We start from the raw sequence: 15,904 nt of genomic DNA on the forward strand, positions 1-15,904 counted from the left end.
CCGAGGGAGCCACAGTCCCAGGCAAGACAGAACGTTGGAGGTGAGAATTATTATATAGGATGTGTAGTGCACTTACATACCTGCCAATTTTTGTCAAGAGTGATGCCTGTAAGTGGCATGTAACTGTAGGCACAAATTTATAGAACTGCCTCCTTCATGGGAATTGAGCTATGAATTAATGCATGTTAAAATTTTGTTGTTAAACCAAATATGTGAAATGAACTGAAAAAAAGGCCAGAAATAACAACATTTTCTGAAAATTCTGATATTGAAGAGAAATCTTTTTACCCATGCACAATTGTAGGGGTCCTTTTACTAAAGCTTAGTGCGCACTAACAGAATTAGTGTGTGCTATGTGCTAAGAATCCCATTTTGGGCTAGATTCTATATTTACTCCCAAATTCTATATATTGTGCCTTAATTTCCATGTGGAACTTGAAGCATATTCTAATTGGTTAACTAGCTAATCAGTGCTGTCAATTGGATGTTAACAAGCAATTATCAGCACTAATTGGTATTAATTATGATTTATGTGCAGAACTCAGTATGAGTGTTCTGTAACGTGGTGTGCATAAATTCTAAGTCGCATAGTTGAAAATGGGGCATGGTTATGGGCATGGAATGGGCATTTCTAAAATCTATGCATATTATTATAGAATACACCCATTCTGTGCCTAATATAGGGGTTGGGATTTATGCTAAGTAAACATGGCCTAAATGGACATGACCAAATTTGGACACATGGAGAGGCACTTAGCGGATTCTATATACTATTCAGAAATTTAAGCCTATTCTATAAAATTTAGGCAAACTTTACAGAATACACCTAAGCATATTTTTCTTCCACGTGGATTTTTCAGGCGCCATATATAGAATCTAGCCCATAGCACCTAAAAAATTGGTACTGAAAAATAATGCTCAGCGTTATTCTATATACCATATGTGCAGGTTATAGAATAGCACTTAGGCCCAGGAATTGCGTCTAACCATAGGTGCGGCCATTTGCACCAACTGAAATGTGGTGCAAATCATCATGCCTAAATTAGGCGTGTATCCCCCCTTTATTCTATAACTATGCGTGTAAATTCTAGGAACACCCCCCAATCCGCCTATGATCTTCCCATTTCCGCGTGCCCTTTTTGGACACATTTAAAATTTAAGTGTGGATCTGGTGCTCAAATTTACATGCATAACTGCTAATTAAATCCAATTAACACTAATAATTGCTTGTTATGATGTCAATTGTCAGTACTAATTGGCTTGTTAGTCAATTAAGTTGCATGCACAAATTGAGCGCAACTCAAAAGCACGATATATAGAATCTGGGGGGGGGGGGGGGTTATATCTATAGGCTTCTTAGCATTTAGCACACACTAAGCTTTTGTAAAAGGGCAGTTTAGTGATTATGTCCATGAATTATAATAAAATATATACCTCGAGACTCACACTGCCCATGCCATGTCTGACAGCTAGTTGAGGAAAGATCTAGGAAAAAGAAAGCATTATAATGGGATGCATTCTTATACTTCCAGTTCTAAAAAAAAACAACAATAACCCATATACCTGTCATATACTTTTAATCTTTAACAGTTCTTTATTACAAATTTTCAATATAAATTAAAAAGCAAAATCATGGATTTTAAAGTCTTATTTTCACTTAATTTATTATTATCCCTTCTTAGAAGACTCACTCAAGACCATGTTCTATAAGTAAAAAAAAAATAGTAATGTCTTTCTCTTTTTATTTGCTACCTGGGGCCTCACAAAATAATATATGGTCTTCCCGTTCTCTAAACACATTATCCAAGTTCTTCCAGTGGAGGAGTGCAAGCATTTTGTTAAAGATATGGAGATTCTGACACATGATATTGACTTTTGAGTACCACACATACAGTATCGAGATTCCAGCACATTGCAGAAAGCAGAGGATAAAAAGACTTGTGTACTTTCCTCATGTACTTAAAACATGCTGGGTAAGGAATTCCTGTGGAACTAGTCCACAGCCACATTTTCAAAGAGAAACTTCATATGGAGTTTCTTTTAGTAAATGGGCTTGCAAGCCCTTAGATTCAAAGTACCAGTGAGGCTTGCAAGCTACTCCCAGTGACTGAAAATGCCCTCTTAAGTGATAGGTTTTTCGTGCTTTTGATTTTCTGTTGCAATGCAAGAGAACATTCTGTTTCTCACGATGAGGGAGGAGCTAGTAGAAGGAGAGAAGAGAGGAGCATGATGTGCTGGAGATAGAGCCACTATCATTGCCAAAGGAGAGGGCACTGTGCCAGAGTTGCCCCTGCTGAGGGTTGGAGGGTGGGGAGGGGTTGCATCCATTTCAGTTCTTCCACCGGATGCCGGTGAGCCTAGAGCCAGCTCTGGTGTTTTCAAATGCTATGGGTCATATTTTTCAGCTGACATTAATTAATTGCCTGTTTTGTAAATACTCAAAGCGATGCATAAACAAAAGTAAAATGAAATCAAATATAAAATTACATCAACTACATAAAAACTTACTAAAACAGATCATCTTCTCCACTACAATTAAATCTATAGGTCTACCCCTATAATCACTCCTTAACCTCCTTATGAAAATGTTCATAATTTCTTTGAGGCACAATGCTCAGGAACCTTATTTTACAAAAATGTCACAACCATGGAAAAAGAATATACAATTCATATAGTGAGCAAATCACCTTGACAGCTGGCATCTTTAACAAATTACTAGCAGAAGAACAGAGTGCAACTTGGAGTATAGAATACCATCAGAAAGATATTGTGGTCCCATATCATAGCTAATCTTGAAGAATAAATAAAAAAATTTAAACTCAGACTGCAGCTTAACTGAGAGCCAGTGAAGCTTCTACAATGCTAGGGAAACATGATCTCTGATATTCAGCCCCAGAATCAAATGAGTACCTGTACTCTGCAAAAGTTAAATGTGTTGAAGATCTGTATACACTGCATTCCCATAGTCTAACCTAGTTGTAACTAGGGCCTGCATTACCAACTTCAAAATATCAGGTGAAAATTAATCTGTCTCAGCTGGTGAACTATCCCTGGCTCAGTTTAGAAAAAGGCATGCAAATCTATCTCATGCATATTGATTGAGGATATCTTGAAAACCAGACTGATTTGCTGTGTCCCAAGGACACAGTTGAGAACTCTGTTGCTTATTTTATTTAAAAATATATTTTTGACTCGTTAGTTCTTTCTCTTTTTCTATTTCACCTCAGTTGGAACCAGTGTTGACATTCCAGTGTGATTAACTTTGTTTTTGCAACTAGCCAGGGATTTTAAAGGCTAATCCTATAACTGGGCACCAGCAAGTATGTGCCTTTCAAGCATGTTAACCCCCCAATTCTATATATGGCACCCAGATTTGCAAGGCCCAAATTTGTGTACGTGTCCAAGATGCACAAGCAAATTAATTGAGTAATGAGCCCTTAACTGTCAATAATTAGGTGCTAACAACCAATTATTGAAGTTAATTGGCACTCATTAAAAAGCATTTGACTGTGCGCTATTCTATAAGACATGGCGCCTAACTCTACTAGTGAATAACTCAAAAGGGGGTGTGGCCTTGGGCATGTCAAGGGCATTCCAAAAAGCTACACGTGTTTGTTATATAATACAGCCTCAGTGCGCCTAACTTGAACACCAGTAATTATGCCAGATTTCAGCAGGTGTATGTCTGGCACCTAAAGCTTGGCACGGGATTCGGTTCTAGGGGCGATGCTGCAAAGGGTGCGTGTCCTTTATAGATTTGCACTTAGCGCCGAGTTTTTCCAGTGTTGAATTTTGAACGACATTTATAAAATTCCCTCCTAAATGTACAGAATACTAGCACTTATCCACATAAGTGACACAAGAGCAACTAAGTGCTGTTCTGTGAGGGTGTATGCACAGGTGGAATCTGAGCAAGATATGGGCAGGGCTCCCACGTTCACTATAACTTATAGACTACTGTAACGTATTCACGTCCCTGTCACACTTATGTGCCTGTGGTTACGCTAGCTCCACGGCTGGTGTAACTGTGGGTTCATAAATGTAAGGCGTGCCTGTATCAGGTTATGATAGTTTTCAATAATGGAATCTGAGTGTCAAGATGCTGGTACAGAATAGGCTTTCACGGCGCAGTATCGGGGCACCTAAAAGGAGGTGTTTACTTATAGACTTGCCCCCTTAGCTCTTATTTTAATTGATTCTCCCTCCCACAGTTCCTCATCTAGTCATTGCAGCATCAGTTCTGAGAGCAGGAACAAGGCTGGTCCTTCTGCAACCCTTTTATTATGGGTTATAAATCCATCTGTCGGGGGGTCACCATTAACAAGGAGAATGGATCACTCCCCCGCCCCCCCACCCCGCAGTATCCCCCAGCTCAACAAAACTGGGGAGCAGTGTGTAGCATTATCACCAGGCTGGCCGTTTAGAATGATTGTTAATATCATCGTGCTGTACAGATTAAAAAGACTTACCGGCAATGCAAAGCTTCTCCCTACAAGACATAAAATCAGTGTCCAGCCCTTCATAGTGTATTTCAGAGACAGACCTGAAATATAGCTGCAAAGAACAAAGAACAAAACAAAGTAAATAAATAAATAAAACAAACAAAAAAAAATAAAACAAAAATCAGAAACCAACAAGCAACCAATTAGCTTGTGAGTTGACATTTGTTATTTCTTTGAGAGAAAAGAGTTTCATGATGACATATTTAGATTATTTTGCACCATGCTTTGTAGTTTCCCACAGAGTGAAAGATTTAGGTACTGCTGAAATTGCTTTCAACAGGTATTTCTATTGAGAAATAGCCTGAGATTTATACCCATGTATTTCTGTATTACCTTATTCTGAATATAATCAAACTTTCTTTATTTCTACTGTACCACTCCTTCCTATTCCATGGCATGTATGAAACATCGTGAAAAGTTTAGGCTCACAGTTTATTGCAAATGCAATGCATGAACAAATGAGAAGGAAACTCCCTAACCTTATAGCAACTTCTACTGCAACACAGCTACAGTACCAAGCACGTTTAGGGGCCTTTTCACTAAGGTGTGATTTAATATGCATTAATAAATTAGAATGTGATAAATGCTAAGGAGCCCATAGGTATACAATTGGCTATATGGCAATTAGCCCACGCTAATTGTTAGTGCACACAAAGTGGTAGATTCTAATAGTAGTGCCTAAAAATTGGCATCGAAAATTTAAAGCGCCTAGCATGATGCTATAAGGGGCATGCATACTTAGAGCATAAATCATGCCTAACTGTAGGTGCCTGCAATTACACCTGCTATAAGCAGGCGTAAATGCTGGGGCCTAAATTATGCGTAGTTTGGCCATATTCTATATCTACGCATGTAAAATTTTGGAACACCCCAAAAACACCCTATAGCCACACCCCCAAATATCTACATGCATCGTTATAGAATATGATATGTGCGTAAATCCTAATTAGGGCTGATTAACTCCAATAATTGGTTATCACCCAATGCCGTTCGGCTTGTTATTCAATTAAGTAATGCATGTAAATTGGGTGTGCGCCCAATTTAATGCATGTAACTCATAGCGCCATATACAGATTCCGAGCCTAAATCCATTAGCGCACCTTAGTAAAAGGATCCCTTAGAAAGCTAATGGTAGCACGGAATGGTACTTATAAGAACATTGTGCAGCTACAATTAAGAATTCTCCATCTCAGGCAAGTTTCTTTTCAAATGGGTTACTTATAAACAGTTGAGCTACCTCACATTTGAAACTTGTGGTAATTCCACCTTTTTAGTGGGATATTTTCACTGAATGGTACAGTTTCAGGCATTGCTATGATATAATCAATTCAGTGTGTAAAGTCCTATTAAGATACGAGCAAGCAATAAATTTAAGAGCATTCCCAACATACCCTGAATGATGAGTGTGGTTTATTACTATATACACAATTGCATACAACACTAGTATATGTGAATGTGCTTGGCTGTGAAAATATTTTGAGTTGTACCCAAAGTTTTTCATGTAAATAGTTTATGTAAAAAAAATACCAGCAATATATATTTTCCCATAATTTCATCGGGTCATTAAAAAAAAATCACAAATCCCCAACTTTATTTTAATTTTGTTTAATTTCATTGAGGGGCCTTTTTACAAAGCAGCAGTAAGCCCATTGTGGGCTTACTGCGTGTCAATCCGGAGCTACCGCCGGCCCAATGCAGGTGCCGGTGGTAGTTCCACCCTAGTGCGTGGCATTTCCGGCTCTAAATATTTGAAAAATATTTCCACAGGGGGTTACCCAGTGGTAATTGGGCAGCACCGTGTGCTACTTACCACTGGGTTAGCGCGGTAGCCCTTACCGCCACCTCAGTTGGTGGCGGTAAGTGCTCCCCCTTGCATGACCATGCAGTAAGTGCAATCTTACTGCATGGCCATTTCTTTTTTTGGCCATTTTACCCGCTGTGGTAAAAAGGGACTCAGCACACAGCAAAAACAGCCACCACCGCTACCACAGGGCCCCTTTTACCACAGGCCCCTTTTACCGCAGGGCCCCTCTTACCACAGGCCCCTTTTACTACAGGGCCTCCTTTCCCACAGGCCCCTTTTACTACAGGGCCCCTTTTACCACAGGCCCCTTTTACTGCAGGGCCCCTCTTACCACAGGCCCCTTTTACTACAGGGCCCCTTTTACCACAGGCCCCTTTTACTACAGGGCCCCCTTTACCATAGGCCCCTTTTACTACAGGGCCCCCTTTACCATAGGCCCCTTTTACCATAGGCCCCTTTTACTACAGGGCCCCTTTTACCACAGGCCCCTTTTACCGCAGGGCCCCTTTTATCACAGCTTGATAAAAGGGCCCCTGTTTTAAAGTTCTTCTTACTAAACAACTCTCATCAATACTGAAACAAATATACCTAGACACTGCTGTTCTGACTTTTACTAAAACCTTTAGTAAATACCCGATATTTTAAAAGCATGAATGCAGTGGGAAATGTGGGCTCTATAGTGGAGATGGTAATATATTAGCATGGTTTAAATGTTGGTATTTAATTTAATCCATATACTCATCACCACTATCCACATAGGCAATGCAGTGAATATACAGATTGACCAGTGGACCAGCCAAGCATTATCTATTTAGTTTAGGCATGTTATTCAAGGGATCAGGGGCTATTCAGCATGGCTAAACTAAATGAGTAAATTATCCATGTGAAGCAACATTTAAGAAAAGATGTACAAATCGGATTGGAAGCATCCATGTCAAAACATCTCAAGCTCTGCGTGCAGGGGCATAATCGAATGGGGCGCCCAAGTTTTCCTGAGGGCGTCCTCGCAGGTCGTCCCTGCGAAGGGGTGCGGAAACCCGTATTATTGAAACAAAATGGGAGGCCATCTTTTGTTTCAATAATACAGTCGGGGATGCCCAAATCTCAACATTTAGGTCGACCTTAGAGATGGTCGACATAAATGTTGAGATGGTCGACCTTAGAGATGGCCGTCCCAGGTTTTCGGCCATAATGGAAACCGAGGACACCCATCTCAAAAACAACCAAATCCAACTCATTTGGTCATGGGAGGAGCCAGCATTCGTAGTGCACTGGTCCCCCTGATATGCCAGGACACCAACCGGGCACCCTAGGGGGCACTGCAGTGGACTAACTGATGCACTAACTGAACGAAAAAAGCCCTTCCCTTCCAATCCCTTAGCGATTCAGAAAGGAACGGGCATGCATGAAGGAATTTGCATGCAAATGAGCTGCTCGCTGTTAGCTCATTTACACATGATTTCCTTCCTAAGGAGGGGAAGCCAGTGCAGAGCAGCCACGCATTATGCGTGGCTGCTTTGTGCATGCCAAAGACGGCTTCATACACGCAGACAAGCTGCCTGTGTAATAGCCATCTACAACTTTAAAAAAGCACAAGACCAGATGAAAATGTCCAAGTGATTGTCAGGGATGTCTTTTTTTTTTTAGTATGGGTGAAGGATGTCCACGTGTTAGGTTCCTTTGCTAGCCCTGTGATGGGCAGTTAACGTGGATGTTTCTGTGAGAAAGGTGTTTGTGCCTTTGCTATGCCTCTGACACCCCCTTTATTTATTTATTTGGATTTTGTATCACAAGTAGCAGCAGTGGGATTTGAACTGGCCATCTCTGAATTGCAAGACCAGTGCTCTAACCACTAGGCCACTCCTCTCCCTTGAAATTTGGCCGTCATGTCCAAAATGTTTGAAAGAAGGACATCCATGCCTTCGCTATGCCTCAGCTGACACACACACACCTTCCCCCCCAGGGACCTGCATATTGCTGCGATGGACCTGAGTATGATATTTGAGGCTGGCAAAAAAAGTTTTTAAAGTTGTTCTTTTCAGGGTGGGAGGGGTTAGTCACCACTGGGGGAGTCAGGGGAGGTCATCCCCAATTCTCTCCAGTTGTCATCTGGTCATTTTGGGCACCTTTTTGAGGCTTGGTCGTAAGAAAAAATTGACCAAGTAAAGTCGGCCAAGTGCTTGTCAGGGACTCCCTTCTTTTTTCCATTATCACTCGAGGACGCCCATCTGTTAGGCACGCCCCAGTCCCACCTTCGCTACACCCTGACACGCCCCCGGAAACTTTGGTCATCCCCGCGATGGGAAGCAGATGGGGACATCCAAAATTGGCTTTCGATTATGCCGATTTGGGTGACCCTGAGAGAAGGACGTCCATCTTCCGATTTGTGTCGAAAGATGGGCGCCCTTCTCTTTCGAAAATAAGCCTATTAGTATTTTAGAACAGGATCTGCTGACAGAGTCTGTTTTAAAACATATGGTGAAATGGAGGTTTATGTGCTAGTTATGTCTTATGGGAGCATCTATGTTAGAGCTATAAATATGTACACTATCAATGGAGTTAGATCAGCAACATAAATGTGTATGTTCTGAAATTGCAAGATATACTCTTATCTGGTGGAATATAAACATTCCTGTCAGCCATTTTACAGACAGAAACATTTAATTTTCCTAAGCATGTGTAAAATGACTAGAATGCTGCATGCACACTTGTGGCCTAAATTTGGCCTGCTCCTTTTAGAAGACATAGCAGAATTACAAAAGGTTCAAAGAAGAGCGACCAAAATGATAACGGTGGATAGAACTCCTCTCGTATGAGGAATGGTTAAAGAGGTTAGGGCTCTTCAGCTTGCAAAAAAGACAGATGAGGGGAGATATGATTGAGGTCTACAAAATCCTGCATGAGGCAAATCAATTTTTTACTTGTTCCAAAAGTACGAAGACTAGGGGACACTCAAGGAAGTTACATGGAAATACTTTTAAAACAAATAGGAGGAAATATTTTTTCACTCAACGAATAGTTAAGCTCTGGAACTCTTTGCCAGAGGATGTGATAACAGCTGTTAGCGTATCTGGGTTTAAAAAAAGTTTGGACAAGTTCATGGAGGAAAAATCTATAGTTTGCTATTGAGACAGACATGGGGAGGCCCAGGATTGGTAGCATGGAATGTTGCTAATAATTGGGTTTCTGCCAGGTACTTGTGACCTGGATTGGCCACTATTTGGAAATGGGATACTGGGCTAGATAGACCATTGGTCTGACTCAGTATGGCTACTCTTACGTTCAAAGAATTGTCCACATTTTAAAAACAAAACTGACAGGGACATTACAATCCATTCAGCAGCTGTTTTGCTTTTAGGTTGGACACTGCTGCTGTGCATTATGCATTATTCCTTGACTCTTAAGACAATTTGTGTCATCCCCTATAACTACAAAAGAAGTGTAGATTATCTATCATCAATTATCATCAGCACACACTAAACAAATGCCTTAAATAGGAAACATTTCATCTATATCACGTTCTGGCAGCCTCATAAATTTGACTGATCTAGAGCCAGGAAAACTGATATTTTGAGCAAACTTTAGATGCTCTTTATTTATTGGGTCCTATTAATCACCTCTACACATTTAAAATAGAAATCTTTAAAACAATAAAACACATCCATTCCCTTTTCCCCACCCCACCCTTCTCCTAATGCAGCTTTGAGAAAAGTACCTTGAATGCTGGCTTGAACTGCTCTTCCACAGCCTGGCGGTCTATTTCAGAAAACTCAAGAAAAAGAAGATATGTATTTTTCTCTCTTATAGCAGCCCGTGAGCTCCTTCTTAAGTAGGATTTATACCTCCCAAATTGGAGATCAGCCAATCATCATGAAGCAGGACAAGATCATGTAATTAGTCCAGAGCACTTTCATTGCGTAACCAAACTCTTATTCTTAATTATACATTGAAACCGATGTTTGCAGAAACAGTTTTCTGTGCTATGTATTTTCTAGCAACTGAAGTGCATGAAGACACAGGCTTTCAGGCTCCCCAGACAACTCGCTTAGCTTCTGCTTTATAATCTTAATTTGGTGTGACTGGGGGTCTCTGGGAAAAAAAAACTAAACATGGAAACAAAAGCACTGTATCAGACCTTCAGGTCACCTCTGCCTGCTGATGTTTTGGATTAAGACTCGATTATTTGTTTTTCTAAATAGAAACTCAAGGGAAGTCATTCTACAAGGGTCAGATGGCATTTACATGTGTAAAAATGCAGACATATTAAGCAACAATTTCACAAGGTGTCTGTTGGTGTGTCGGTGCTCAGCAGAACAACCATTGCGTCAGTCCACTGAGCTTGAGAAACAGTGCAGCTCCTGATACAAAAAATCCTTGGACTTCATCCTACTATTACTACTATTTAACATTTCTAGAGTGCTACTAGGGTTACGCAGCTCTGTACAGTTTAACAAAGAAGGACAGTCCCTGCTCAAAGGAGCTTACAATCTAAAGGACGAAATGTCAAGTTGGGCAGTCTAGATTTCCTGCCGACACTCTGGCCACCCAACAGCCCAAACTTAAAACTACAAAGCTAGGCAGCAATGCAGGAGAAGGAGTACAAGACAAAAATTAGAAACATTGATGAACTCCGCAATTGCATCTGATTACATAGGAAGAACTTGATCAAAACCCATTTATTCAAGCAAGCCTATCCAAATGACCCAGACTAATCTTATGAACCCATCTACCTAACACATATCCATGTGATAATGACATTGACCCAGACTATATCTCCCACCTTACTCCCTTCTCCATTGCCTATCTCTACCTACTCATCTCTTCTATTATTCTGGTATATTTAACTTTTACTTTCTCTAACAATATTCTGTATTCCCTATTACTATGTAAGCTGCATTGAACCTGCTTTGAGTGGGAAAGCGTGGGATACAAATGTAATAATAATAATAATAATCAATGCATAACTGATGCTGCAGTAAGACAGTTGCATAGATGTTTTTGCTCTTGTGTGTCTGCTTTGAACAAATTCTGTGACTAAAATTAACTTTGGGGTCCTTTTACTACGATGCACTAATGGATTCAATGCGTGCTAATGATTAGCGTGCACTAAATGATAAGTTAGAGTCTTATCATTTAGTGTGTGCTAAATCTGTTAGTGCACCTTAGTAAAAGCACCCCTTTATCATTTACGTTTCAGGAGTAGATCTGTATTTGTTGCTGATCTTAAAGGTCACACACATTTTTGCTAAATGTACACTGGACAACTGCTGTTTTGTTCTAATTTTTGAGTCTTGCATTTTACAAGGTATATCATAACAGAACAGCGACCAAAATGATAAAGGGGATGGCACTCCTCTCGTATGAGGAAAGGCTAAAGAGGTTAGGGCTCTTCAGCTTGGAAAGAGATGGATGAGGGGAGATATGATTGAGGACTACAAAATCCTGAGTGGTGTAGAACGAGTAGAAGAAAATCGATTTTTTACTTGTTCCAAAAGTACAAAGACTAGGGGGTCACTTGAGGAAGTTACATGGCAATACTTTTAAAACAAATAGGAAGAAATATTTTTTCACTCACCGAATAGTTAAGCTCTGGAACTCTTTGCTGGAGGATGTGGTATCAGAGGTTAGCGTATCTGGGTTTCAAAAAAAAGGGTTGGACAAATTCCTGGAGGAAAAGTCCATAGCTTGCTATTGAGACAAACATGGGGAGGCAGCTGCTTGACCCAAGATTGGTAGCATGGAATATTGCTGCTAATTGGGTTTCCGTCAGGTACTTGTGACCTGGCTTGGCCACTGTTTGGAAAACAGGATACTGGGCTAGATGGACCATTGGTCTGACCCAGTATGGCTACTCCTATGTTTTTATGTATAGTGTTTTTACCTTATTTTCATCACATTTCTGCATGTTTACTGAAAGGTTGTCTTAGGGGTCCTTTAACTAAGCTGCGCTAATGGATCTAGTGATCTCTAATGAATTAGTGTGGGTTAAGTGCCGTGCAGCCCATAGGTATACCATGGACTACATGGCATCTAGTGCACTAAGGGGTCCTTTTACTAAACTACAGTAAAAGGGGGCCTGTGCTAGCATCAGCATATGTTTTTGATGTATGCTGAGGCCCCCTTTTACTACAGCGAGTAAAAGGCTGGCTATTTCAGTGGAAAGCCCTTACCGCCACCCAGAGATGGTGGTAAGGTGTCTTGCGCTAGTCCGGCGGTAACCGATTACCACTGGTTAAGTTCTGGTGCTACAAAAAAAAAACCAAAAAAACAAATTACTGTAGCGCTGAAAATGGCATACGCTGGGGGTGGGAAGTACTGCTGGGCTCCTGTGGTAGCCCGGCGGTAGTTCCGGATTGGCATGCAGCAAGCCCATTGCCACACGACAACCCTTTAGTAAAAGGGCCCCTAAGCGTTACAGAGCCTTCATAAAAAGACCCCTGAAATAGGTGCACAATAACTTGATTTTTGTACTTCTTACAGTTTGTTTCATATGCTTGTTTTAACAAATTGTAATGTGTTACAACTTTTCAACATGCATTAATTGAATTGACACAGATTAAGATCATAGGTTAACACATGTTAAATCAATTTAACACAATCTAAAATTTGTAAGGTGTGCTAATGATCTCGAATAAGCACTAACAAATGTACACCCCTACTCTGAAAAGCTAAGGTGGATAACGCCCCCCCCCCCAAAAAAAAAAGTCCAATGAAAGGTCACTCTTCAAAATGCTTATACTCAGCAACTCAAGGTGTCTCCTTTTGACAATTACTGTATGCCAGGCAGCATTTTAAGAAAAACCCCTTAAAGTGGAACAAGGATGGCAACCCCTATGATTTGTAGACATCAGGCAATTAGGATACATCACACACAACTGATTTTCTTGTGCAAGTGGAAGGTAGTCTGCATTACAGCTTTAATTATCCGTCTCAAACAGAGGGAGTGAAACTGGAAAAAATATGCATCTTTGCCGTCATTCGTAAACAAAGACAAAAGCTCAGCAGAAAGAAAAGCTTTGAGATTCATCTTGCAGCAGTAATATTCACAAATACCATCCTTTGGCGAAATTTCTGAGCTGTGTAAATGACTGTTTATCAGGAGAGATTTAACTATCTCTGTTTTCTTATGTTGCCTAAAAAGCTATTTGGGTTGTCTCTGGTGATATCCACCTTCTATCTCACAGGCATAATGCAAGAGGTGGTGGTGTTGGTTCCCCTGGGAAACTGTGATCATAACATGATCAAGTTTGAGTTATTATCTGGGATGAACCCGCAAAGGAAATCTACTGTAGCTGCATTTAGGGGCCATTTTACTAAGGCACCCCAAAAAGTGGCCTGCGCTGGTGTAGGCATGTGTTTTGGACGCGCGCGCAGGTCTATTTTTCAGCGCGCCTGGAAAAAGGCCTATTTTTGGGAGGCTGAAAATTAAAACCAGCGCATGCCCATTTTCAGCCTGAGACCTTACCGGCACCCATTGACTTAGCGGTAAGGTCTCATGCGCTAACCAGGTGGTAAGCGTCAGCGTGCATAAACTGCCAATTACTGCCGGGTAAGCACCACAAGGCAGAAAATATAAAATGAGTGTCTCTGTAGGTGTAAACAGAGCCCTTAATGTGTACAAGTGCAAAGTGATGAACATTGGGAAGAATAATCCAAATTATTGCTACTCAATTCTACATTCCACATTAAGAATCACCACCCAGGAAAAATATCAAGGTATCATCTTAGAGAATCCATTGACATTTTGTGCTCAGTGTACAACTAAAGCCCAAAATGCAATAGAATCTTAGGAATTATTAGGAAAAGAATAGAGAATACAACAAAGAATATCGTAATGTCTCTGTATCAGTCCACAGTGTGACCACTCCTTGAGTATTTTATCTAATTCTGGTCACCACATCTGAAAAAAGATATATAGCCCCATGTTAGACAGGTTGTAGAAGTAGGAATTGAGACATGTAGCTCAGTATGTCAGAATCTGCTGACATAGAGCCTGTTCTAAAACACACAAGAAATGGATGTTTATGTGCCAGGTGTGTGCAGCTTAAACATCCATTTTATCAAAACAAATGCACAAAACAGTGACGGGTCCAAAGCAGGGGCGTAGCCAGACTTCTGTGGGAGGGGGGTCCAAAGCCCGAGGGGAGGAGGCACATTTTAGCCCTCCCCCGGTGCCGCCCCCCCCCGCCGCCATTGCCGCCCCCACGTCTTTTCCGACCCCCCTCCCGCCGCGAACCCTCCCCCGCCGCCGCCTACCCTCCCCCGCCGCCGCCTACCCTCCCCCGCCGCCGCCTACCTTCACTTTTGCTGGTGGGGGACCCCACTCCCCGCCAGCCGACGTCCTCTCCGTCCTGCTCCTGCTCTTGTTGCATGCATTGCTGACGTCCTGCACGTTGTACGTGCAGGACGTCAGACTCAGAGAACAGAGTTCTGTTCTCTGAGTCTGACGTCGCACGTACAACGTGCAGGATGTCAGCAATGCATGCAACAGCAGGAGCAGGACGGAGAGGACGTCGGCTGGCGGGGAGTGGGGTCCCCCGCCAGGAAAAGTGAAGGTAGGCGGGGGCGGGTTCGCCGGGAGGGGGGTCGAGGCTGGAATCAATGGGGGCCCCCTCAGGCCCCACGTAGCTACGCCACTTGTCCAAAGCACATACCCATTTATCTGTGGGATTTTTAAAACACTGTGTATTATCCTGATGCTGTCACAAAGATCAGTTTTCCTTGCCAGTTTGGCGGAGAGGGGCATAAATCACTGGGGGGTTAAGGAACCATCTTCCCCCAATCCCTTCAGTGGAGTACTGCTCAATATCAGCTGTTTATCAAATTCTAAATGTGCTTGGTAGCAGGTGTAACTTCCCACGTTGAACTTTTAGGACATTGATATTTAGCTCCCTTCTGATATGGTGAATAAATGTGAATATACTTGTCCCACCCTAACCACACCCAGACTGCACACCCTTGCCATTTGCATGCAGTTGGATTTGAGGAGTGCATATCCCGGCTTTGTAAAATGGGGGCTTAGATTTTATGGAAGATAAACATTTAAGTGCTGGTTTATACACATCTCAAATGCAAATAGGGTTTCCAAAAAGGAAGGCCATAGTGTAATAGAACAAAAATAGAGAAGGACAACCAAAATGATTAAGGGATGGAATGACTCTCATATGAGGAAATGCAAAAGAAACCAAGGCTTTTCAGTCTGGAGAAGATATAGTTGAGGGGAAATATGATAGAAGTCTATAAAATCCTTAGTAAAGAGCAAGGGGAAATGCAAATTGTCTCTTTATTCCTTCACGAGTACAAACACTAAGGGAAAATCTGTGAAGTTACTATTACCAGGGGCATCTGACTCTTAGGTGAACCTTTAGTTGTGCATCCCAACCCCACTGGATGGCTCACAGCTCAAGGTTCTCCTCCCAGTGTCCAGCATCTCTCTTATTCCTTCCTTCCTTCCTTCCCTCCCTCCCTCCACTTCCCCCTGCCCCACAAGGTGTTCAAATCTTATCTCCCTTCTTCTGCTGCTGTCAGCAATTATAGAAGATTATATTATGGCCAGTATGGGACCTTGAGCATCCATGCATGCTGAAGCCCTGTCATC

The 15,904-nt window shown here is 41.6% G+C and overlaps 1 protein-coding gene across 1 annotated transcript in view; it reads right to left on the minus strand.

The window, feature by feature from the left end:
• The window catches only part of AMBN (ameloblastin), a 74,890-nt gene that overhangs the window by 47,479 nt on the left and 11,507 nt on the right, over positions 1-15,904 (minus strand). Inside the window, exons 2-3 of the mRNA XM_030192144.1 lie at positions 4,470-4,554; positions 1,435-1,485 (exon numbers count right to left, since the gene is read on the minus strand). Coding sequence (XP_030048004.1) covers positions 1,435-1,485; positions 4,470-4,554 — 136 coding nt within the window. The remainder of the gene's footprint in view (positions 1-1,434; positions 1,486-4,469; positions 4,555-15,904) is intronic.

This window comes from Microcaecilia unicolor, chromosome 2 (assembly GCF_901765095.1).
Source record: "Microcaecilia unicolor chromosome 2, aMicUni1.1, whole genome shotgun sequence".
In the NCBI taxonomy this organism is placed as follows: domain Eukaryota; kingdom Metazoa; phylum Chordata; class Amphibia; order Gymnophiona; family Siphonopidae; genus Microcaecilia; species Microcaecilia unicolor.